Raw genomic sequence first — 20,000 nt, forward strand, 5'->3', positions numbered from 1 at the left:
TTTTGATTTAATAATCATTATAAGTTGAATTTATAATTTTAGATTTTCCAGGTTCAAGCTGGGATTCAGAACATTTTACTGAATGTCAAACTCTTAAGTACTGGAAATGATTAGAATAAACTCCTAAGGTTAATATAATAGCATCTTTTTTTAACTAGGTCTCATAAATGACCTATGAGTATTCAAAACTTTCAAGCTTAAATAGGTGAATATTTCTAAACAGATATTGAATAGTTGGCAAGACATACGCTGATATCTATGGGATTAACCTCAAGTCAATTAACATTATTCTGAGCATCTAATAATTTTAGCTAAAGATCTGACTTCTTTTGTAGTTGGTTTGTCTTAATGTTCTCAAGGCTCTGAGAAGACCTAGGAGGTCTCCCTAGTCTGACTCTCTTTCCTAATCCCCTGTTCCACTTCCACTGTCCCCTCAGCTGGAGCTGGGTGTCTGAGTATCTGATTCATTTGTGTTTTACTTTTCTGGGTTGGATTTTGATTTGAATAAAGACCCTGTGGAAGAGTCTCAAGTTCCAGATAAAGAGGAATAACAAATGGGATGTCTTTCTAAAATACAAACACATAGAATTCTTGTTTAAAGGATCACTATAAAGGCATGTTCCATTACCTTCTCAGAGAATTTTAATACACAAGGAATTTATTTCATTATGTCATTGCCTTGTACAAAAATCTATCTGAACTGAGACACAGGGGAATGAGACAGGATTGAGCCAAAACTCTTCAGCCATTCTCCACAGTTAGGCTGCAACCTCCCTGTGTACAACAGTAGTTCTGAATAATAACTTCTACTCCCGACTCAAAACATCACCCTTAAAATATCATGTTCGATTCCTACTCCAAGTCATTTTTTCACGCTGACTTGGTCTGCGCTTTCCTCTTCAACTCACTGTGTGTGCACAGAACCTGGCATTCCCTTCCTCACTGTGTTCTACCTATGCACATCCTGTCTACCATATAAGGACCAAGTTATATCTTATCTACTTCTAAAGAGTTTGTTTGACCTGTCTGGCTTTCACTGACCTCCTACTTCAACCCTCCAAAGCATTTTTTTTTTTTTTTGGATCATTCTGTTACCCCAAACTATAGAATCTTGGAATCCTAACACTGTATCAAACATAATTTTATCCAATGCTCCTGTTTTACAGATGAAAAAATTAGTAACTTTCCAAGAGTTATGATAAATACAGGCAGAGCCAGGACTAGTATACAACTGGCCTCTGGAATCTTTCTCGGAACCTGGTTATTCTTGCTATCTCACGTTGCCTTTATCACATGTACTGTACTGAACTCTTTCTGGCGGTGGCTGAACTGTGTCTTGCCTACTAGACTATGAACTTCACAGATCAAGAGAGCTGTAACCACAGCAAGCACCTGGTAAATATGTGTTAACTGAATAAACGATGTCCCATCAAGGCATTAAGAGTTTCATTGGTATCAACTATAAAAGAGAAAATTTCTCTCTGGAATTAAGTGTTCTTAGAATCCTTTCACTCAGAATTCGTTTGTGAACAAGGTATCGGACCTGAGAAAGATGTAAATGAAATTTTCCCTTAAGGCTACAGTGTTAGGCTGCTCATTTACTAAAATAAACTAAAACCAGAGCCAATAATTATGAATGCTCAGTTCTTAAAAATATCCGATTGCCACCAATACAATGTCTAAAAAAGAAATAAAATGTAGCAAGAGAAGTTTAAGTATCCCAGGGAATAAAATTGCTTGAAAGTTATAGTACCTATGCCTATACCTTGGTGGAATCCTTTTCAATAAAAATACAATTCTATCATGATTATCTCCACTTATATTAGGTTTCTCACTTTTGGATCTCAGAGAGCTCCATGTTTTCACATGTCCTGTATGCCAATTCAAAGGAAATGAAACCCAAGGAAACCACATGCCTTTGGTGGGTTGTAGAATGAATCGGAAATTAGTCTCTTCTGCAGCCATCAGCAGTATCTTTCCCTTCATCCTCCCATTATAGGATATGAGGGTCATTTAATATATCTCTGGAAAAAAAGGGGCTATCTCTGTAGTGTTCATTTTTCCAAATTCTTCAGGATACCATGTGTTACACTATTATAGGATAATTAGATTTTCTCCCAGGAAAAATGCTCCCCTTCACCAAAGAAATTCCTCTGGCAATTCAAATAAAATAAAGGAAACCCTTTAAAGTAACTCCCTGTCTATGCAGTGCTCACCAATTCCTCCTTACATATCCTCTTCTCCAGTTGAATCATATAAAGGTTCTTAATTAACAGGGTATAATTTAATACAATAATTTTTATGTATTTAGTATTTTGATTAACTTATTAGTGTAGCATAAAGTAATCTTGAATAATTTAGGCACCTCATTTATAACCTTTAGTCATGCAGCAGTGGATAAGTGGTTAATACTATAGTGTTTAAGAATTCAGTGAGCTTTGAGGATAAAATGCTTGGGTTTAAACACTGGCTCCTTTACTTCCTAGCTGTGTGACCTTGGGGAAGTTACTCAATGTCTCTGTGCCTCTGTTTCTTTATTCATAAGGCAGAGATAATAAAGTACCTACTTTACATAGTAGTTATGAGGAGTAAATGATTTTTTGTGTATGCAAAACACTTGGAACAGTGACTGGCTCATAAGTGATCAGTGTTAGATACACTCATGATATAATTACAACCTTAAATCCTTTTTTGGAAGAAGTTATAGTGTAAGTACATGGATTGCTTTTTAAACAACGTATGAACTTAATTAGCTCTAAAAACATTTTAGCCCTTCTACAAATTAAGACTTTTATTACTATATCAGAAAAGTCATAAAACAAAGATATAAGTGCCCCACATACCAAATGCCAGGCATTAGGGCTATTAAAGTAATGACTAGCTACATTTCCTTAAAAGTACATTTAAGGTATAAAAGGGACAAAATAACACAACATATTACTATAATTATTCCAAAGAATTATTTACTAACACATTCCTGAACACTACGGCACTACGCCAAAATCTCAGGTCCTGTCTCTGACCATTTTTAGATCAACAGAGGAAAGTAAACTTCAAAGTAGAAAGACCATTGTTGAAATGTTTGGTAGGCAGAGCCCCCGCACTTACACTCCTCAGCCATCCCATCCCAGGCCTCATCATAACTTGTCAGTGAAATCATTAACATACATGCATTGAATGGTCCAGGCCTGCATCACATGTGCTATGTACACTGAAGTTTATGAAGTCTGATGATACATATTCAGCTGGAGAAACCTTAAATAGATGAACTCAAAGTTGACTAAAATATGGAAATTTTAAGAGACATAGCAATATATATAAGCCTGAGAGACAATAAATTTTCTGCCGAAAGTTCTTTCATGCTGTGGGTTGAGTCAAGTCGCCTGTGTCCATAATGGCATAAAGAGCATCAATCTCACTTTGACAGGAAAAGCCAATAACATTATCATTATCTCCTATTGCCAATGATTAATTTAACGCGTTTATTGCGTACCCTCTAGATATAAGGCACTGTGGAGGCATTTAAACATCTATCAAAGAAGTTGCAGTCTGGTATGGGAGAAATATGTACTCAAATATGTACACAATTGCCAGCCATAAGTGTCCTAAGAGGAATAGCAATTAAGTGATACTGGAGGGGTTAACAGCTGGGAGAGATTATTTGCCTCTAAGCAGAATCCCAAAGCATCTGCACTCCTACTGGAATTCATTAAAGACAGTAAAGGAAGAACAAGTTCAGATGGACAGACGAGAGAAATTCTTGACTATCTATCCTGGTGATAAAACTCTTTCTGGGTTTGAAGAAGATATACTGTGGATGGTTTGGATATTCCTCATGCCATTTTTCCTCCCTGATTTGAAATTTATGCACGACTCCTTTCAGTTTCGATGTGAGGTGTCTTACAGATTAAGCTGCAGTCCTTAATAGAGCCCTTAATAAGAAGTAAAGTAGCAGCTACTTTGAGCAAATAGAATGAAACTATTGAAACTGAGGACTTAGGTTCTTTTTTTTTCTTAACTTATGAACAAAAAGAAAAAAAAAACTAGTGGAATAATTGATTTCTTATTGTCTCATCTGTGAGATCTTGAATAAAGGATAATAAATAGACTTATTTGTAACGTATCTTAAGGCAGGAGTCTATGAAGTCTGGATTGGATAATCTATCCAGCACTTCATTTGTTTACTGGGCACCTAATACATACCAAGCATCTAGGTTATCACAGAAGAGTACAAACTTCTGGCATAGAAAGGCAGAGACAGCAGGTAGACATATTTACCTTGACAGTCACTTTAGTAGTTCTTCTAAACCTGATGCAATATGTCCTATTCCTTTAAGTGGATTTGGAAGTAACTTCATCTTTGATTTTAAAGCAAATTATCCATTTGGTAGATAATGAGTATTCATTTAAACGAGAATCCAGGAATTAATTGTGAACAGTTTAAAAATTGTTCTGTCAATGAAACACAAGATTTCCAATTCAACTATTCCAAGTCCACTACCTATTATTTACTACAGAAAAGCAGTGATTTAAATTTCTTGCTTGAAGAAGGAATAGCCAACCTCCTAATTTGATGTAATTTACACTTAGGAGAATTAGAAAGCTATTTGGAACTTCTTTAGATAGTTAGAGGGAAAGTATTCAGTGGTGGAGAGACATAAAGTCTGTTAATACTTCCTGACAGAAAGGTTGAAAGTCAGTAGCTGAAATGGAAATACTTCTACAAGGATAAACATTACTTCTTGCTAGAAGTGAAAATATCAATTCAATAAACATTATTTGCAAACTACTGGTCTAGGGGCTGATACAGAAAATGGTTCCTGTTCTCATACAGTTATTAGTCTAATAGAGGAAGTAAGACATACACACAAGTAACTTCGATGCCAAGTAGAATGTGATCTATACCATAACAGACAAAGTGTTATGAAAGATGGGAGAGAAATTCTGGCAATGCATCCAGTCAATGATCTATGACGGAGGAAGTTGTCACTTCACGTAGGCTTTGAAATACATGAAAATGTTCATTACGCAGAGTTGAGGAAAAGGGCATTCTGAGTGGAAATGGGAAAAATAGAGAATTTTATATGTGTTGTAGGAACGCTGAGAGTGTGTAGAGGCCATGGGGAAAGGAGGGTTGGTGATAAAGAAATATGTTATAAAGCAGAACGAGGTCAGATGGTGAAGTGCCCTTGAGTTGCATTTATGGAGTTTAAAATTTATTCTCTGCCAGCTGAAGGGCTATTGATGGTTTTTGAGCATGGCAGCGAAAAGATAGAAGAGTTTTAGGAGGATTAATTTGCAAAGCGTAGATGGAACGTAGGCCACTGGAGGTAAGGTAACCAGCTAGTTTACTAAAATAGTGTAATAAGGTCATGATGGCCAGGAATAAGGTAGCAGGATTAGAAACGTGGAGAGAAGTGAAGAATTAAGGGTATTGGTTGTGGACTAAAAAGTTTTGTATATACTGCTTTTAAATGTATATGTATGTGAAATAGTTCCCTTCTACACTCTACCAAGAAGATAGAAGAGCCTAAACCCCTGTCAAAGATTCTAAAAGTTAAAATAGATGATGACTCTTCATAACTCATTCAATTTTGATGAATCTTTATATTTGTCATTTTAATCGCTCGAGGAAGAGGGGAAGCAGATCCTGGAATGCTTGGATATCAGAAAGTAGAAGATGGGAAGATTTCGAAACAAAGTTCTCTACAGTCCTCATTGCGATTAAGTTGCTAGCAGAAGCAATGGCCACGTTCATAAAGGCTGCTGATACTTGATCTCTGGAAAATTTGTTTTTAATTTTCAGTCTGAGTTCTTAAGTCATCTTAAAGAAAAATATATTTTAAACTGAATATTGAGGGGAAATGGCATAAAAAAATTGTGGACACTTTTTCAAGTGAAAAAATACAGTATACCCAGGGATGAGTAGTAAAGAAGAAAAGGGTAAGTCTTTTTAAAAGTAGGTAACATATACCCTTGAGGGTCTTGCTAAGGATCTCCAAATAATTGGTGAATTTTCAATGCCCCTACCCTGTCATCAGCTTGGAGATTAACGAACTCTAAGCTATGGTTCCCAAATTCCTATCCAGTCTCATCCTACAGGTATTGCTCTCTAGGCAGATTGTCCATGCCAAGGCAAAAGAATGATCTATTCTCTGAATGAGACTCATGCTTTATATCTTAGTCACCTTTGCTCATACACTCAAATCCTTTGTATCTATCTTCTCTTTCCTCAGCTCTGCTTAATGTAGGTTGAAAAGATTAAGATTGCTATTTCTGTAAGCAAAAAAGAACCCAGTCAAATATCAATAATTTCATAAAGTTCAACCTAAAAATTGATTTCATGTTAAGCATAACTCAAAGCTATCTCCTCCATGAAGACTTTCATGATTCTTCATGTGCATGTGTACACTTAATTTGCAATTTGGTTATAACTCTCTTCCTTCCTTTACTTGGACTCTCTCCTTATCTTTGTACATATCCATCCCTCGATTAGAATTCTACCTCTTTGTAGATAACAGATCACCTGCCAGTTTCCAACAGACTATGTTGCACATAATAGGTGCTCAAGAAATGTTTATTCAACTTAAATGAATGAAACATCGCTGCTCCATTCAACCTGCCAAGCCTCTACCAGAAGGAAATGCAAAGTAGCAGTTGGATTTTATGCTCTAGTTTAATTGCTCAGTGTTACAGCCCACCCTCATAATGGCATATACCAAAAACACAAAGAGAGGACTAGCTACATTACTAGACTGATCTGTTGCCTAAAGAAATGTGTTGCTCCTTTAGTTGTGAAATTTATAAGGACCCAAGGCATCAATGAAAGGCAGAAGAAATGTTATTGTTGCCAACATCCTACAGCAGAGTCAAATGATAATGGAAAACTTTACCTTTTTTGATTGTGATCACACTGTATATTCTCTAGAGAAATGTAAATTGTCTTCATTTTCTCCTTAATTAAGACTAAGTAAAAGATCCTATAAACTGTTCCTATTTTTTCTTTAAAATAAGGAAGTACTATGAATAAAGTTCTCTGAAACTGAGATGTTCAAAACATGTTTAAGTCAATAGATGTTAGACTACAGAATCACAATGGTGTTTCTTCATTTAGATATCATCAAGAGAATAGATCATTCTTTTGCCTTGGCATGGGCAATCTGCCTAGAGAGGAATACCTGTAGGATGAGACTGGACAGGAATTTGGGAGCAATATCTTAGAGTTATACAGTGTCATCATTTATGAGTAATTCAGTGGCACCATGTAAATTTGATTGGGCCCTTCATAAATACAATATTTTTTAATACTAATGATAAAAATTTTAAGTCTTAAATGTTATGATAGATGTCAACAAATGCTGTGAAGAAAAACTTACAATTAATGGCTCATCTCTACAATATGGGCGATTTCAGGCAATGTAAAGTTAATTTAATCAAACATTTACAAGTCAAGACTAAAAGTAAGACTAGGTAAAATTGTTTTTATGTGGTTTACTCATTTTAGGAGACCCCCTTATATCTTTCTTCAGATAACCCTAGCTGTTTGAGAGAAAGTTAAATACATTAAATAACATATACTTATTGAAAACGAGTAATAAACATGATACATGAGATATGATACATGATACATCTTAAAAATCCTATAAGAATAATTGCCCTAGCATATCTGAAGGATATAACATGTTTCTATCAGTAACTGCGGATCATTAATATAAAAAACGTTACTCCCCAGATAACAGTCAAAAACCTATCCTCAGAAATAGCATTAAGGTCTTCATGCTTCAGTTTTACTATGGAAAATAATTTTATTTGGCCCAATATAGCAATATTTATCCAGTAAAATGAATTTATATATACAGTACACTGAGAAACATATTGAACGTACTGAAATATGCGTAGACCTTAAACCACGCATCTATTTCCTACTCAATACTGATTTATTAAAGTTCTTGACTTTTAAGTTTCTTGATACTTCTACTTAATTTAGTTTGTATACCTTTAACCTACGTGGGATACATTGATTAACTCTAAAAGAAAATGTTTACAATCATACAAATTCTTCTTTATCTCATATATTGTTATATCTTAGCTGTTGATTAATGACATTACAAAATATCAGAATAGACTGAGTATTGCTATAGGCTAAGGCTGTCCATTGATTTGCATAGGTTTTGACTCACAAAACAGCATCAAAATTTTTTTAATTAAAAGGAAATACTTAGAGAAAATGAGACTTCCTTTTAACTGTCTACAATGTCTATTTAGTACTTGGCACAAAGCCGTTGAATGAATAATGATAACTACTATAAGTATTTGAAAATCAAAGTGTATGATTAGCACTTTGTAATTTCATATGTGTTTGAATACATTTTTATTCAATTAGTTCAAATTTGCCAATGGCAAAACCTTCACGCTTACCACGTAAGTATCATTGTTTTGGAGATGTAAAATGGATTCCAAAATACAAACACAGACTCCTTTAGTAAAATGGAAGATTTAGTTTCATGAGGCTCAGTTTTTGGTTTTGTTTGTTATTTTTGAGTAGCTATCTTGGAAGCTATAACCGCATCAAATAAAACATTTTTTTTTTTTTTTTTTGCGGTACGCGGGCCTCTCACTGTTGCGGCCTTTCCCGTTGCGGAGCACAGGCTCCGGACTCGCAGGCCCAGCGGCCATGGCTCACAGGCCCAGCCACTCCGCGGCATGTGGGATCTTCCCGGACTGGGGCACGAACCCGTGTCCCCTGCGTCGGCAGGCGGACTCTCAACCACTGCACCACCAGGGAAGCCCAAATAAAACATTTTTAAAAAGTCATTGTTTTTCCAAAGAAGTTTCACAGGGAAACTGGTAAAATAATTCATGCTCATTCAGAAAGCATATGAAAAATGGAGATTGTGGAAATTCAATTTTACTCATTTCCTTCTAGTATATGTACAAAGAAATGATATAATTATATTTGGAATTTAATGGTAAATTTATAAAAACTGCAAGTTTAGGTATCTCCATTTGTACAAAGTCAGGTTGAAATGAGAAACAATTCACATTTCTTAAATTAAACATTTGTAACTTTTAGAGTAATATTTTATTTAGGAAGTATTTTAGTTTAACATATCACAGAAATAACCTAAAAAATGAAACTAAAGTTTTAAATGGAAAAGCTTACTTTTAAAAGAAAACATTTTGCAAGTACTTTCTAAACTGAGAAATGATCTTAGGCTAATGTGAGTAATTAAACAACTGAAGTTATTTATACAGTCATTAAGAAATTATTTAATTAATCCTATTTATGATTTTATTCTTTTGAAATGATAACTCTGATTTCTTTCACTATAATCTAGATTTTTATATTCCAAATTTAAGCACACATTAGAGAAATATTTAATTCTCATGTACAGAAGTGAATAAGGTCATATAATTAAAAACAACTAGAAATGATAAATTAGCTCTTATTTTATCAATTAAGAAATTATAAAACAGATCTTTCCTACTATGATTCAATATTTTTCCAATTTTATTGTTTTTCAAGACTGTTTCCTCTCTTGTAAATTAACATTTACCACAGACATTCTTATGTTGAATGAACTGACCTTCCTTTTGATTTGGATGAGTTTCCACATAGTTGCCATGAGGACAGTACCCAGAACCATTATTCCAGTTCAGTAGATAAAAATCCTACTTATTTCTGGATGAAAAGGAAAATATTCCTCCTCTCAGAAATGTACAACCATTAAAAGAGGATAGAAAAATTGGAGTGATGCTTCCTCATGCCATATATACCTTGTTTAGTTTACTTTATTCAGAATGTAATTAGAAAATGCCCTGCGAAGTTTCTCATACCTTTTCACTGTGGCTAAGGAAAACAGCCAAATAAATTTTAATTTTTCATCTTGAAGTCAGAATACAACTTTACTACTAATATATTTAATAAATCTTGTAACTCCCGTATTCTACTTTCTAGAAAATGCAGCCATTTAAGTGTTTGATTGCAAAGGAATATTATATTCTGATAATTGTAATAACATTTTCTCTTCCAAGCTACACACTGCCATTCTTAAGAATGCATTTTATAATTCTATGCTACATCCCCAAAGATCTGACCCCAAGGTAGAGTTCCAAAGTTCTATTTAAAGTCAACAGAAGTTCTAAGAAATATAACAGAAAGGTGGATTAAGGTTAATGAAACCTAATTTTATAAATCGCATGCATATATATATATATAAATGTATATGAAATTTCTCTAAGATTTCTTGTCCTTACCTTCAACATTATATTATAATTTATTCAAATTTATACAACATTGTTTAAAGAAACTGGATTTTACATGATTTGGAGGCTCACTCTCAAATGATTTCACATAGTTTTGCTGTAGTGCCGATTATAAAAAGCACAATTAAATTCTTTAAGATTTACCATTTGATTTATAAAAGTAATAGATGTGATCAGAACAGCTGTAATAAAATGAAAATATAAATGTAATTACTTTGATCATTGAGGAGTACAGATATACTGTGCTCAATCTCAGAATCAAAACAGTTGCCCATTGAGATACAATTGGTACCATTCCATTTTGTGTCTCATAAATGGTAGCTTTCAATAAACATTCAGGTATAGATCTAAGGACTTATATTTCTAATCTATTGGTCAGAGAAATAAAAGAAAATCTAAATTACATCTTGACATTTGGCCATTAAGTCAGCTTTGCTGCTGCTCCAAAGCTCCTTTGAACCATTCATCCAAAAATCGTTTTTACCTTGTTCCTTGCACCAAGTTTCAGTCAGAAATGTCAGGATGGGCATGTGGCACACAAAGTATATGTTCCTGTTTCTCTCTAATTTCTCATTGATAATTAGGGTTCTGATTCCTTGAAGATCAGGACCTCAAAGTCCTATAGTTGGGCTACAGTATGGCTCTGGGCAGCCCTCGCTGACATGGCTCACCCATCTTTTCTGGACTGTTGTCTGTTTCCTTTGCCAAGCTGCCCTGATGGGATGCTGCCTATTCACTGCCCGCTCCTGGTGAAGCTGTTTCTTGGATATCTTGACAGAGATGGCTCTTCACCAGGATTACATATGGTTCGTGTCATTAGGTCTATCTAATCTGTGAGACTGGCTGCTCTGCTGGAGTTATTCCCTTGCTCAAATTAAACCATAAGACTGACTCAATGTTCAGTTTCCTCCTGAACTGTGCTTAGCTATGCTGTTAGTTCTTAGCACGAGAATGGAAGAGGGAGTAAAAACAATATCTTTTATTCTAAATCTAGTAGATTATGTCTTTCTCTGACCTGCTAATTAACAAAAGGGACCTGAGATTTAGTGTTGCAAATGGTAAATTTATCAAGAGTTAGATAACATTATGTGACCAATGATTACTTCTGCTCCTGCCTTTTAAATGTCTTGCTGATGTTATACCATTTTCAGTGCTCAAAGATTAAGATAATGTTGAGCAAACTGAAGAATGTCAGTTTCCACTAGTTATGTGAAATTATTTGGTCATCTGTTGCTTATATAAATTGTTTAATTCTATCCTAATGATAGAAACTACTTATGGAATGTAGGAACCCTGAGATCAAGTTTTAAACTGTGTTATTGGTGTCAAAGTTTTAAAATACATTGTTGTACTTATTTGAAAGGTCAATTTAAAATTCTCCCAAAGTAGTCAAAATGAATATAATTTTAACACATATTAAAATATAATTTCTTATGTAAAGTATCTTCACATTAAGTAATATTCTGAAGTGATCGTCAACTTTAAATAATAAATATCTTTAGTCATAAAATACCCATATCACCTAATAGACATCCATTTCCCTAAGCCCTATGTCAAGAGCTGAAGTTAAAATACCATATGGGTATACATGGTACTATGGTATTTTCTCCTGGTACTAGAAGGAAAAAATACTGAATAACAATATTCATTTTTAAACAATTCAGTCAATTACTTTTTGACCCTCTAAGGCTCAAATAGTGTTAGTGCAAAGGAAGATGTACCTTCTAACAAAGTATCTTCTTTAGATATAAAACAGAAGCAGTAGGCTACAATACTGTCACCTAAAAGTTTTCTGACACCCTTTGCCTAAATTGCGGGCATTCATAACAGAAAACTTAAATACCATCTGTATAGTTCTATAAAAATCCTTTAAAACCCTACAGGAACCCACAAATTTCCACTATTGGCACGGTGGGGATACAGCACTTTTTAGCTGAAGGCACTGTATCTCTGGGAGGATCTTTTTTATTAGGAGGAACTAGAATGAGCTGTAAGTGCCACATACGGGGACTGGAATAATGTAAAAAAGAACAGCGGCTACTGAGCCATACTTGTAGCACTTAAAAAAAAAAGATGAGATAATAAAGAGCTGGCATAGTCATAAGTTCTCTACCATCACTTTGGAAAGAGATCTCAAAGCTAACTAGCAAAGTTAATAAAAAAGTTTAGAGGTTAAATAAAAATAGAATTAAATCAGAATAAAATTATGAGGCCCAGAAATGTTAGGGAAAAAAAAATTAAAGATAAATGAAAAATTGTGAATTAAAAAATCTGTGAAGACATGTAAAGCAAAAATATGCTTTTATGTTTAGAGCTTTTCTTAATGCAACTTAACGATCCAAAATATCAGCAAAAAATAGTGCAGGCTTAACAGGCATGAAAACAACGAGCATTCCACTTGTTCAAGTTGTCAGCCACTTTCAACTGCTTTCCTCTGATATACAGAGCCACTCCAATTTCAAATGCCTTTGTCCACAGAAAGATCTAAGATCTGTAGGGATTTTATATAAAATATCACCAACCAAAGGTGTAGGGTCTGCAAATTCTGCATGTGCCTACAAACAGCAATTTAAATTTTAAGGCAGCCACAGAGAATAGAAGGAAGAAAGGTAATATTATATACTTGAACATTTTCATTATGTTTCATGACACTTCACAATTTCTATTAGATTTTCAATACTGTTGCACAAAATGGGCATCTAGCAGTCCCTTTTAGCTGTCTTTGGTTGCAAAGTATTATTGCTAGGAGAGGCTGAAGTTTATCATTGGAGTGGTATAACGAACTGAGCTTCTCAAGAAGCAGAGGATGTGGTAAGGATGACTGACTGGGACATGCAATGCATAGAAAGTTCTGGGGCGTGTAGAATGTGCATTCAACATGTTAATAAAAAAGATTAATGTGATCTCCATTGTAGTCCTGGAATAACACTACACTACTCCTTTTGTGCGATGCCGCAGACCTTGATTTCCTTACCCTAAAGTTTTGGCTTCGAAGAACACAACAAATATATTTTCTAGTCTTACATGAGCCATATTAACATTCTGATTCTATATAGAAGTTCATTAACTTGCAAACTTCAAACATTTGCTTTAATAAGAGGCAGAAAAAATAATCACCTGCAACTAATATAGAATATTAGCAAGTAGAACTTTGAAATGGCACGGAGGCTAAGAGGATTCAGGAATGACACGTAAGAAATGATCTGAAAACTCAACAGTAGGAGACTCTAATAATCAGAAAGGGGAACGGCATGACAATGGAAGGCTTTGTGCGTGGAGCCCTCCATACAAAACCAGCTCAGGAAGAACATTCGTTTTGATCTCTAGAAACAAAATTTGAAAATATAAAAATGGGAACCTCATTTAACATTTTCATAAGAGAAAGAAAAGGCAAACCTGAGCCAACTTACTGAGAGTGAGGAGAAACAACTGCTTAATAAAAAAGAAACAACTGATTTGAACTAAATATGGCGGGTACATCATTAAATTTCTCTTTTGCCTCAGGTTTGGAAGGAGACAGGAAATGGATTGATTGTACCAGTGTGAGTTCACCTTCCAGGTCTTCTCCAAACGTTTTCTCCTCTTTTCATTCATTTAAGTCTAACACATGGGAGAAGAAAGTAAGTTCAAATCATTTCCACCTGAACATAGCATCAATCCTAACTCTTCAGGTAGTTTTTATGAGAGGCAAACACCGGTATAAAATAGGAATCTAAAGTAATTTTATCCATAATCTATAAAACTCTGAAAAGTCAGGTAATCAGGGAATATTGGTGCTGAGGTGCAGAAGGGAAGAGTATTATAAATTGTAATGATACTTAGACTCTTACTGGAAGTATTCTTAACTTTTGTTCAGACCATGATGGGTCTAGATCTCTTACAACAGCAGCAGAAAATAAATTTTAGAAATCTACTTGATCGAAAAGAGTCAAAACAATTTCAAAAAATTATTAGGTAAAATCTGTATGATTCCACCTGACTTTAATCTGTCCTACTTTCTGCTCTTGAACATACATCTGATTAATACTGTATTAATCGCAATAATTTTTTTTTTCATTTCACCTTCAACAAGATAAATAAAATTTAACAAGGTCTGGGAGGATAATCACGAATGCGGTGAAGCCCTGTCACTTGCCATTGACATAACTTTAGACAATTATAAAATACATATTAACTAAATAATTAAAAACAAAAGTTCACAAACACACTCTGCCAATATTTAGAAAGATCTCTTAGCTAGCATTCTATTTCATTATCTCTTCTTCCTAAAAATCTCTTCTTCTCCCTTCTTCAGAGTTCTAAGAGAATCCTGGATTGTACTTTTGGAGAGATTACCTCATGAAGTCAAACCATTTCTCATTAACTGTCACCTCCCATTTGAGTCTTCATAATCATTATCATATGGTTATTGAGTGCTTACTTTGTATGGTATAATGTGTTAGGGGTTTCACATACTATAATATGTCTAAAACATAATCTTTGTCCTTAAGCGACCTGCCATTAAGCCAGAGATAATTGCAAAATGAGTATGCACATGTGCAAGCACACATGTGCGTGACAACACACACACACACACACAACTGCGTTAGTTCCAGATAATGATATAAGCAGCCAGCTCTTCAGAAATGTGGAGCAGAATGTAGGTCCTGACTGCAAAATTACTTGGGAAAGCCTCCTGGAAAAATAGGATGAGGCCCTTAAGGAAAGGCAGAATTTAGGTAAGAGAGGAGAATGAAAAAGGAAAGGGAAGAAAGGCAAAGAGTTAAGGCAAAATAAATGCACTAATTTGGCAAAAGGCTTCATTCAGGGCACTCTAAGAGTGAAAGTCACAGTGCGGGGAAGTGTTACATATGGACTGTCAAAATGAAGAATAAGGATGATAATTTGGCCTTTCTTGTTCTCTAAAAACAATTTATAAGAAGCACTAAACCATAGTTATTCTACTCTTCCAAAGCTTCAAAACATCTTTTCTATCAACCTCAGGAATACTTCTTTTACTATTCTGGAGTTGAATAAAAAGACTAAATGAAGAAACAGTTTCAGTTTTGTTGTCTCCTGACTCTAAGCACATTTACGTTCTTGGATTCAGCAAGTAGGATAATACTGAATTCATCACCGTTTTCCCCCTTGAGCCCATCCTCTTGTGCTCTCTATTTCTCTTCACAGGCTTTTACAGTTGCTATGATTTTTCCTAATTTTCCTCTTTGCCCCCAGCATTCATCAGTTGTCTTGTTCTGTATTTCTCTTCACAGCACTTCTTGTATGGATTCCTTGCTGTCCACTCGCTGTCTTGTACTTAAGTCAGATACTACCTCCTGCAAGGACTCATCTTCTGCTTCCAGTCTCTCCCAACTCCAGAATATCCTACCTCACTTGAGTTTCATTCAGGCATGCTTCATTCAGTACACGTTCAGATTACTCTTCCTAAAGCACATCTCTGGTCATGTGAAACCCAAGCTTATAACATTGCTAAGTTCCATACTGATCAAAACAAACACCATAGCTTGACATTTAAAGCATTCAACAGTCTGGTCTCCTTTCATATATTCTACATTCCTGTCAAACCTCATATGCAGTGTTCTCCAGGCAGATATCGTGAGCTCCTGTTCTGGGTTGACATTATTCTATTTGGACTGTTCCTTGCCTCCAACCTCAGATAACATCTTCTTATCTCAAAAATCTCTTATCTCGTTGAGTCTGAGTAAGGTGCTCCCTACCATAAATTCCTGTCTCACGTTCTTTCACTTCTTAGGGATCTGCTTACTTCATGAATTATAAGAGGAAGTGGGAGGAAAAGCAAAGGGACTGACTCCCAAAGAAAGTAACCATACAGTCATGGAGAGCCTACAAAAAATGTATTAAAATGCAAAATATTTTTGTATTGTTTATGGTCTCCTTTACAGAAATAATGAGGTATTACGAGAGGTGATATAAATCAGTAACTCTGAATACGGCACTATTAGGGACACAGGGAGCAATTATTATATTCCAGGCACTTGTTTTATTTGCAAGAATCCTATGAGGTACATATTATTATGACTTACCTCACTTTCAGCTGAGAAAACTGAGGAAACAAATAAATCGTACTCAGCTGTTAAGTGCTAAATCTGGGGTTGGAACCACCACAGTCTGTCACCAGAGCTCATATACTAATACCACTAGGCCCCTCTGCCTCTTGGTAACAGTTGCATCAGCTTAACTTACTCCCTCCCCTCCCTCAACCAATGACAACAATGACAACAAGAACCAGTACCATGATTTCATTTCAGGACACATGACTATGCTACTGAAATGTAAAAAAATTCTTTCACTTCTGCTTAATTTTCAAAAAGTACTTTGAAGTGCATTCAATTATATGCAGACAAATTTTTTTTTTTTTTTTTTTTGGCGGTACGCGGGCCTCTCACTGTTGTGGCCTCTCCCGTTGCGGAGCACAGGCTCCGGACGCGCAGGCTCAGCGGCCATGGCTCACGGGCCCAGCCGCTGCGCGGCATGTGGGATCTTCCCGGACCGGGGAACGAACCCGCGTCCCCTGCGTCGGCAGGCGGACTCTCAACCACTGCGCCACCAGGGAAGCCCATATGCAGACAAATTTTGACGGAGAGAATTAGGTAATATTTTCCTTTGTCTAATAATGTACATAAAATGCCTTTTAAGTCCGAGCATCTTAAAACTCTATAAAGATGAAGATATAGAATACTGAAGTGACATTCCATCAATAATATTTGACATCCAACATACAAAACGTTAATGACCGCAGCAGAAACAGATTCAAAGAGAGAATGTTGACTCAGTATTCTGCAAGATAATTAAACATGATTATAATTTATATAATTTAGGAGAAAACAAGATTTGGTCTTCCTCCAATTTTTGTCTTTTCTGAAATCTATTTCCAATAAGCCGAGGGAAGCTTTCCTTTTATCTCTCTATGGAAAAAACACATAAATATTTTTCACGTGCACTAATTCATATAAGCATAAAATGTACGATATATTGACTAAGAACATCTTAGCTTTCTAAGCCCACAGTGGCGCCACATCAGGAATTAAATATACAATTTTTATATATTGTTTTACACACACTATTTTTTCTGAGGTATTTTATAATTAAAGTGTAACTAAATAACAAAATGAAAAAATCGAAAATAGCAATTGGCAAACGAAAAATACTAGGAACCTAATAATGCTGTAATTTAGCCCAGTTATGATTTCGGGTTCTAAAACACAATGTTTAATAAACTATCGTATGGAATCATTCATTTTTTATTTTAATATCCTTATCACTGGACACATATGTTTTAAAAACCACCTCCCTACATACCCTCTATATATCATTCATAACAACCCCTGTATATCATATAGGAGCGCAAGGAGTTGCATTAATAGCTGAAACACTTTTATTAGGAATACCTTTCATTTCTCTGAAATTGGTCTTTTTTAAAGGGGGAAAACAGCATCTAACTCTTGTTTGCTCTTTAAAGTTTTATAGTTTTAGCATTTGATACAGGGAGCAAGTATCAGCATACTCAGGAGAATGGCTGAACGTAAAAGGCCTCAAGCTACCCACTCATGGCTGAGAGGATAAAGCAGGGATATAGAGACTTCTGCTGGATTGCTCACTTGCCTCGTGTGAGAGCACCGCTACTCTTAGGAGCATATATCCATATGTTCTCTCTACTTCCAGCTTTATCACTTCTTTTGTATTATTTAACACATCTAAAGACACTTCCAAAAGACAAATTTTTCCATTTTGAAAAAGTAATGGTTTGGAACCTGATAAAATATATTAATGTTCACTGTGTGTTGTTCACAAAGGTGATAGAGTAAAAGTGCTATAAAGCAATTAGGCACATGGTCTTAAAGACATTAATATGTCAAATAGAATGAGATGTCTCAAAAATCAACAAAAGTAATATCCGGTGAAAGGTCAAATGGAAATAGGCTGCTAGAAAGACCATATTTCGCTGTCAGGCCTCTGACTAGATATTTAGTACAAAAGTAGGGGAGGAAAATATAAGAATGAGAGGAAGTACTGTTCTTACCTCAATAACCTGAAATTAGAAGTATGTGATGTTTAACTCTCAGAAGTACGGACATTAAGTTAAAACTCATTCTAACAACTGAACGGATTGTTCTGGATTCAGATTCTAACTTTTCCTCCTGAACTCTAAGTTCTAGCAGGGTCCATACTTTTTAGTAAACAAGAAGCTGATATGCTTGGCCTATTGAATAAGGCCAGGCATTTTTTCAAGCGTCACACACATTTCTGAAATCTACAATACATCAATTTTTAATACATCTACTCTCACAGCTCCATTAAAAAGATGGTAGGGGAAAGATTTTAGAGTAATTAATGATATAGTTAGCTGCTAAATATTAATAGGAATCGTAGTCTTGCATAAAATATAACATATAAACCTTGCCAATACAGACGCACCAGTAATTAAAGTTGAATATGTAATTACACTGATTTATAAGACAGGCAAAAAGTTACACTTTACCAGCTTCTATGTAAACTGTGTCTAACAGTTAAACTTTGCATTTTACGGTTTATAAAAACGGGAAATATCTTGACTACAGTTCATAAATGGTTTAGAGACCTGTAATAGTAGTAAAAATTATGACAACTTGTTCCATCATGAATATTCTTATCGGACCATACAAACCAAACTGTGATAATGATCCGTAAGCTGGAGACTCATCTTAGACACCGCTATACTCCCAAGAGAATGTTAGTAGTACTAAGAATTTGTAGAGGACTGCTAGTACAATCATTATAGGATACTGGAGAGAATCTAAAAGGTTTATTAAAAGCAGTTCTGGTACACTTTTTCGTGTCACAAACACGGTGCAGTTTAACTCCATTTAAACTTGTATTTTTTACTTATCGACCATTCAAAACTTCAGAAGACTAGTAAAGACTAGAAGCATAGGAATATCGGTTCTTCCCCTTTTGGAGTCTGTTAGCCCCACTTACATGTGCGGCTGAGGTGAGCAGCCCGGGCTGCTGTTCCCATTGCTGTCGATGTGATCCAGGGAACCATTGAGGTCTTCGTGGACAGCCTGCAGCAGGCCGCTGGAGGTGTTATTGATCAGTCCAGGGTTACTTAGCAAAGGTAAACTGCTCTCTGCCAAGGCAGCCTAGTGAAATGAAGAGGGTGTGAGACAACTTGGGAAATGCCCTTCCAAATGCTTTTTAAAACATCTATCTTCTTCTAACGGGTTTCAATCCTGATACAGGTATTTTAGAAGCATTTCAATAAAATGTATGGGAAAGACAAACGTCCCTAACCGACAACTTGTGGCAGCAATGCCAAGGAAATTAAGTGTGATGTTCAACTGAAACAATAGTTCTCCCAGCAAACTTTCTCACTCAGGTTTCAGCATCCCACATAATGAAATAGTGTATCCTCACGTATAGCGAAATACCCCAAGATAATACAAGCAGTTGCTCTGCTGTTTAAAAATGACCAGAACTTAACTCAAAATAAAGAAGACCTGACATTTGCCTCCTCTGCATAAAAATTATATATTATAATTAAACTTTAAAGTTTTTGCCACAAGCACCATGTTCCCCAACACTATGATGTGAAATCATTTATGACAGCCTGGATAAATATTAATGCACAGCCACATGCGTTTGCAAAAGCTTCTATCAATCTAGCCTTCGCAGGAAAACCGAGTGTTCCAGATTTTGCCACAGGGTGTCCTTCTTGCTTCTTCACATCAAAAGTA

The 20,000-nt window shown here is 35.4% G+C and overlaps 1 protein-coding gene across 1 annotated transcript in view; it reads right to left on the reverse strand.

Moving 5' to 3' along the window:
• Positions 1-20,000, reverse strand: part of FOXP2 (forkhead box P2) — a 262,680-nt gene that overhangs the window by 8,999 nt on the left and 233,681 nt on the right. The window contains exon 18 of the mRNA XM_027102140.1: positions 19,243-19,406. Coding sequence (XP_026957941.1) covers positions 19,243-19,406 — 164 coding nt within the window. The remainder of the gene's footprint in view (positions 1-19,242; positions 19,407-20,000) is intronic.

Source organism: Aethalodelphis obliquidens, unplaced genomic scaffold (genome assembly GCF_003676395.1).
Source record: "Aethalodelphis obliquidens isolate GAN/ISIS:26980383/991018 unplaced genomic scaffold, ASM367639v1 scaffold5, whole genome shotgun sequence".
Lineage (NCBI taxonomy): Eukaryota > Metazoa > Chordata > Mammalia > Artiodactyla > Delphinidae > Aethalodelphis > Aethalodelphis obliquidens.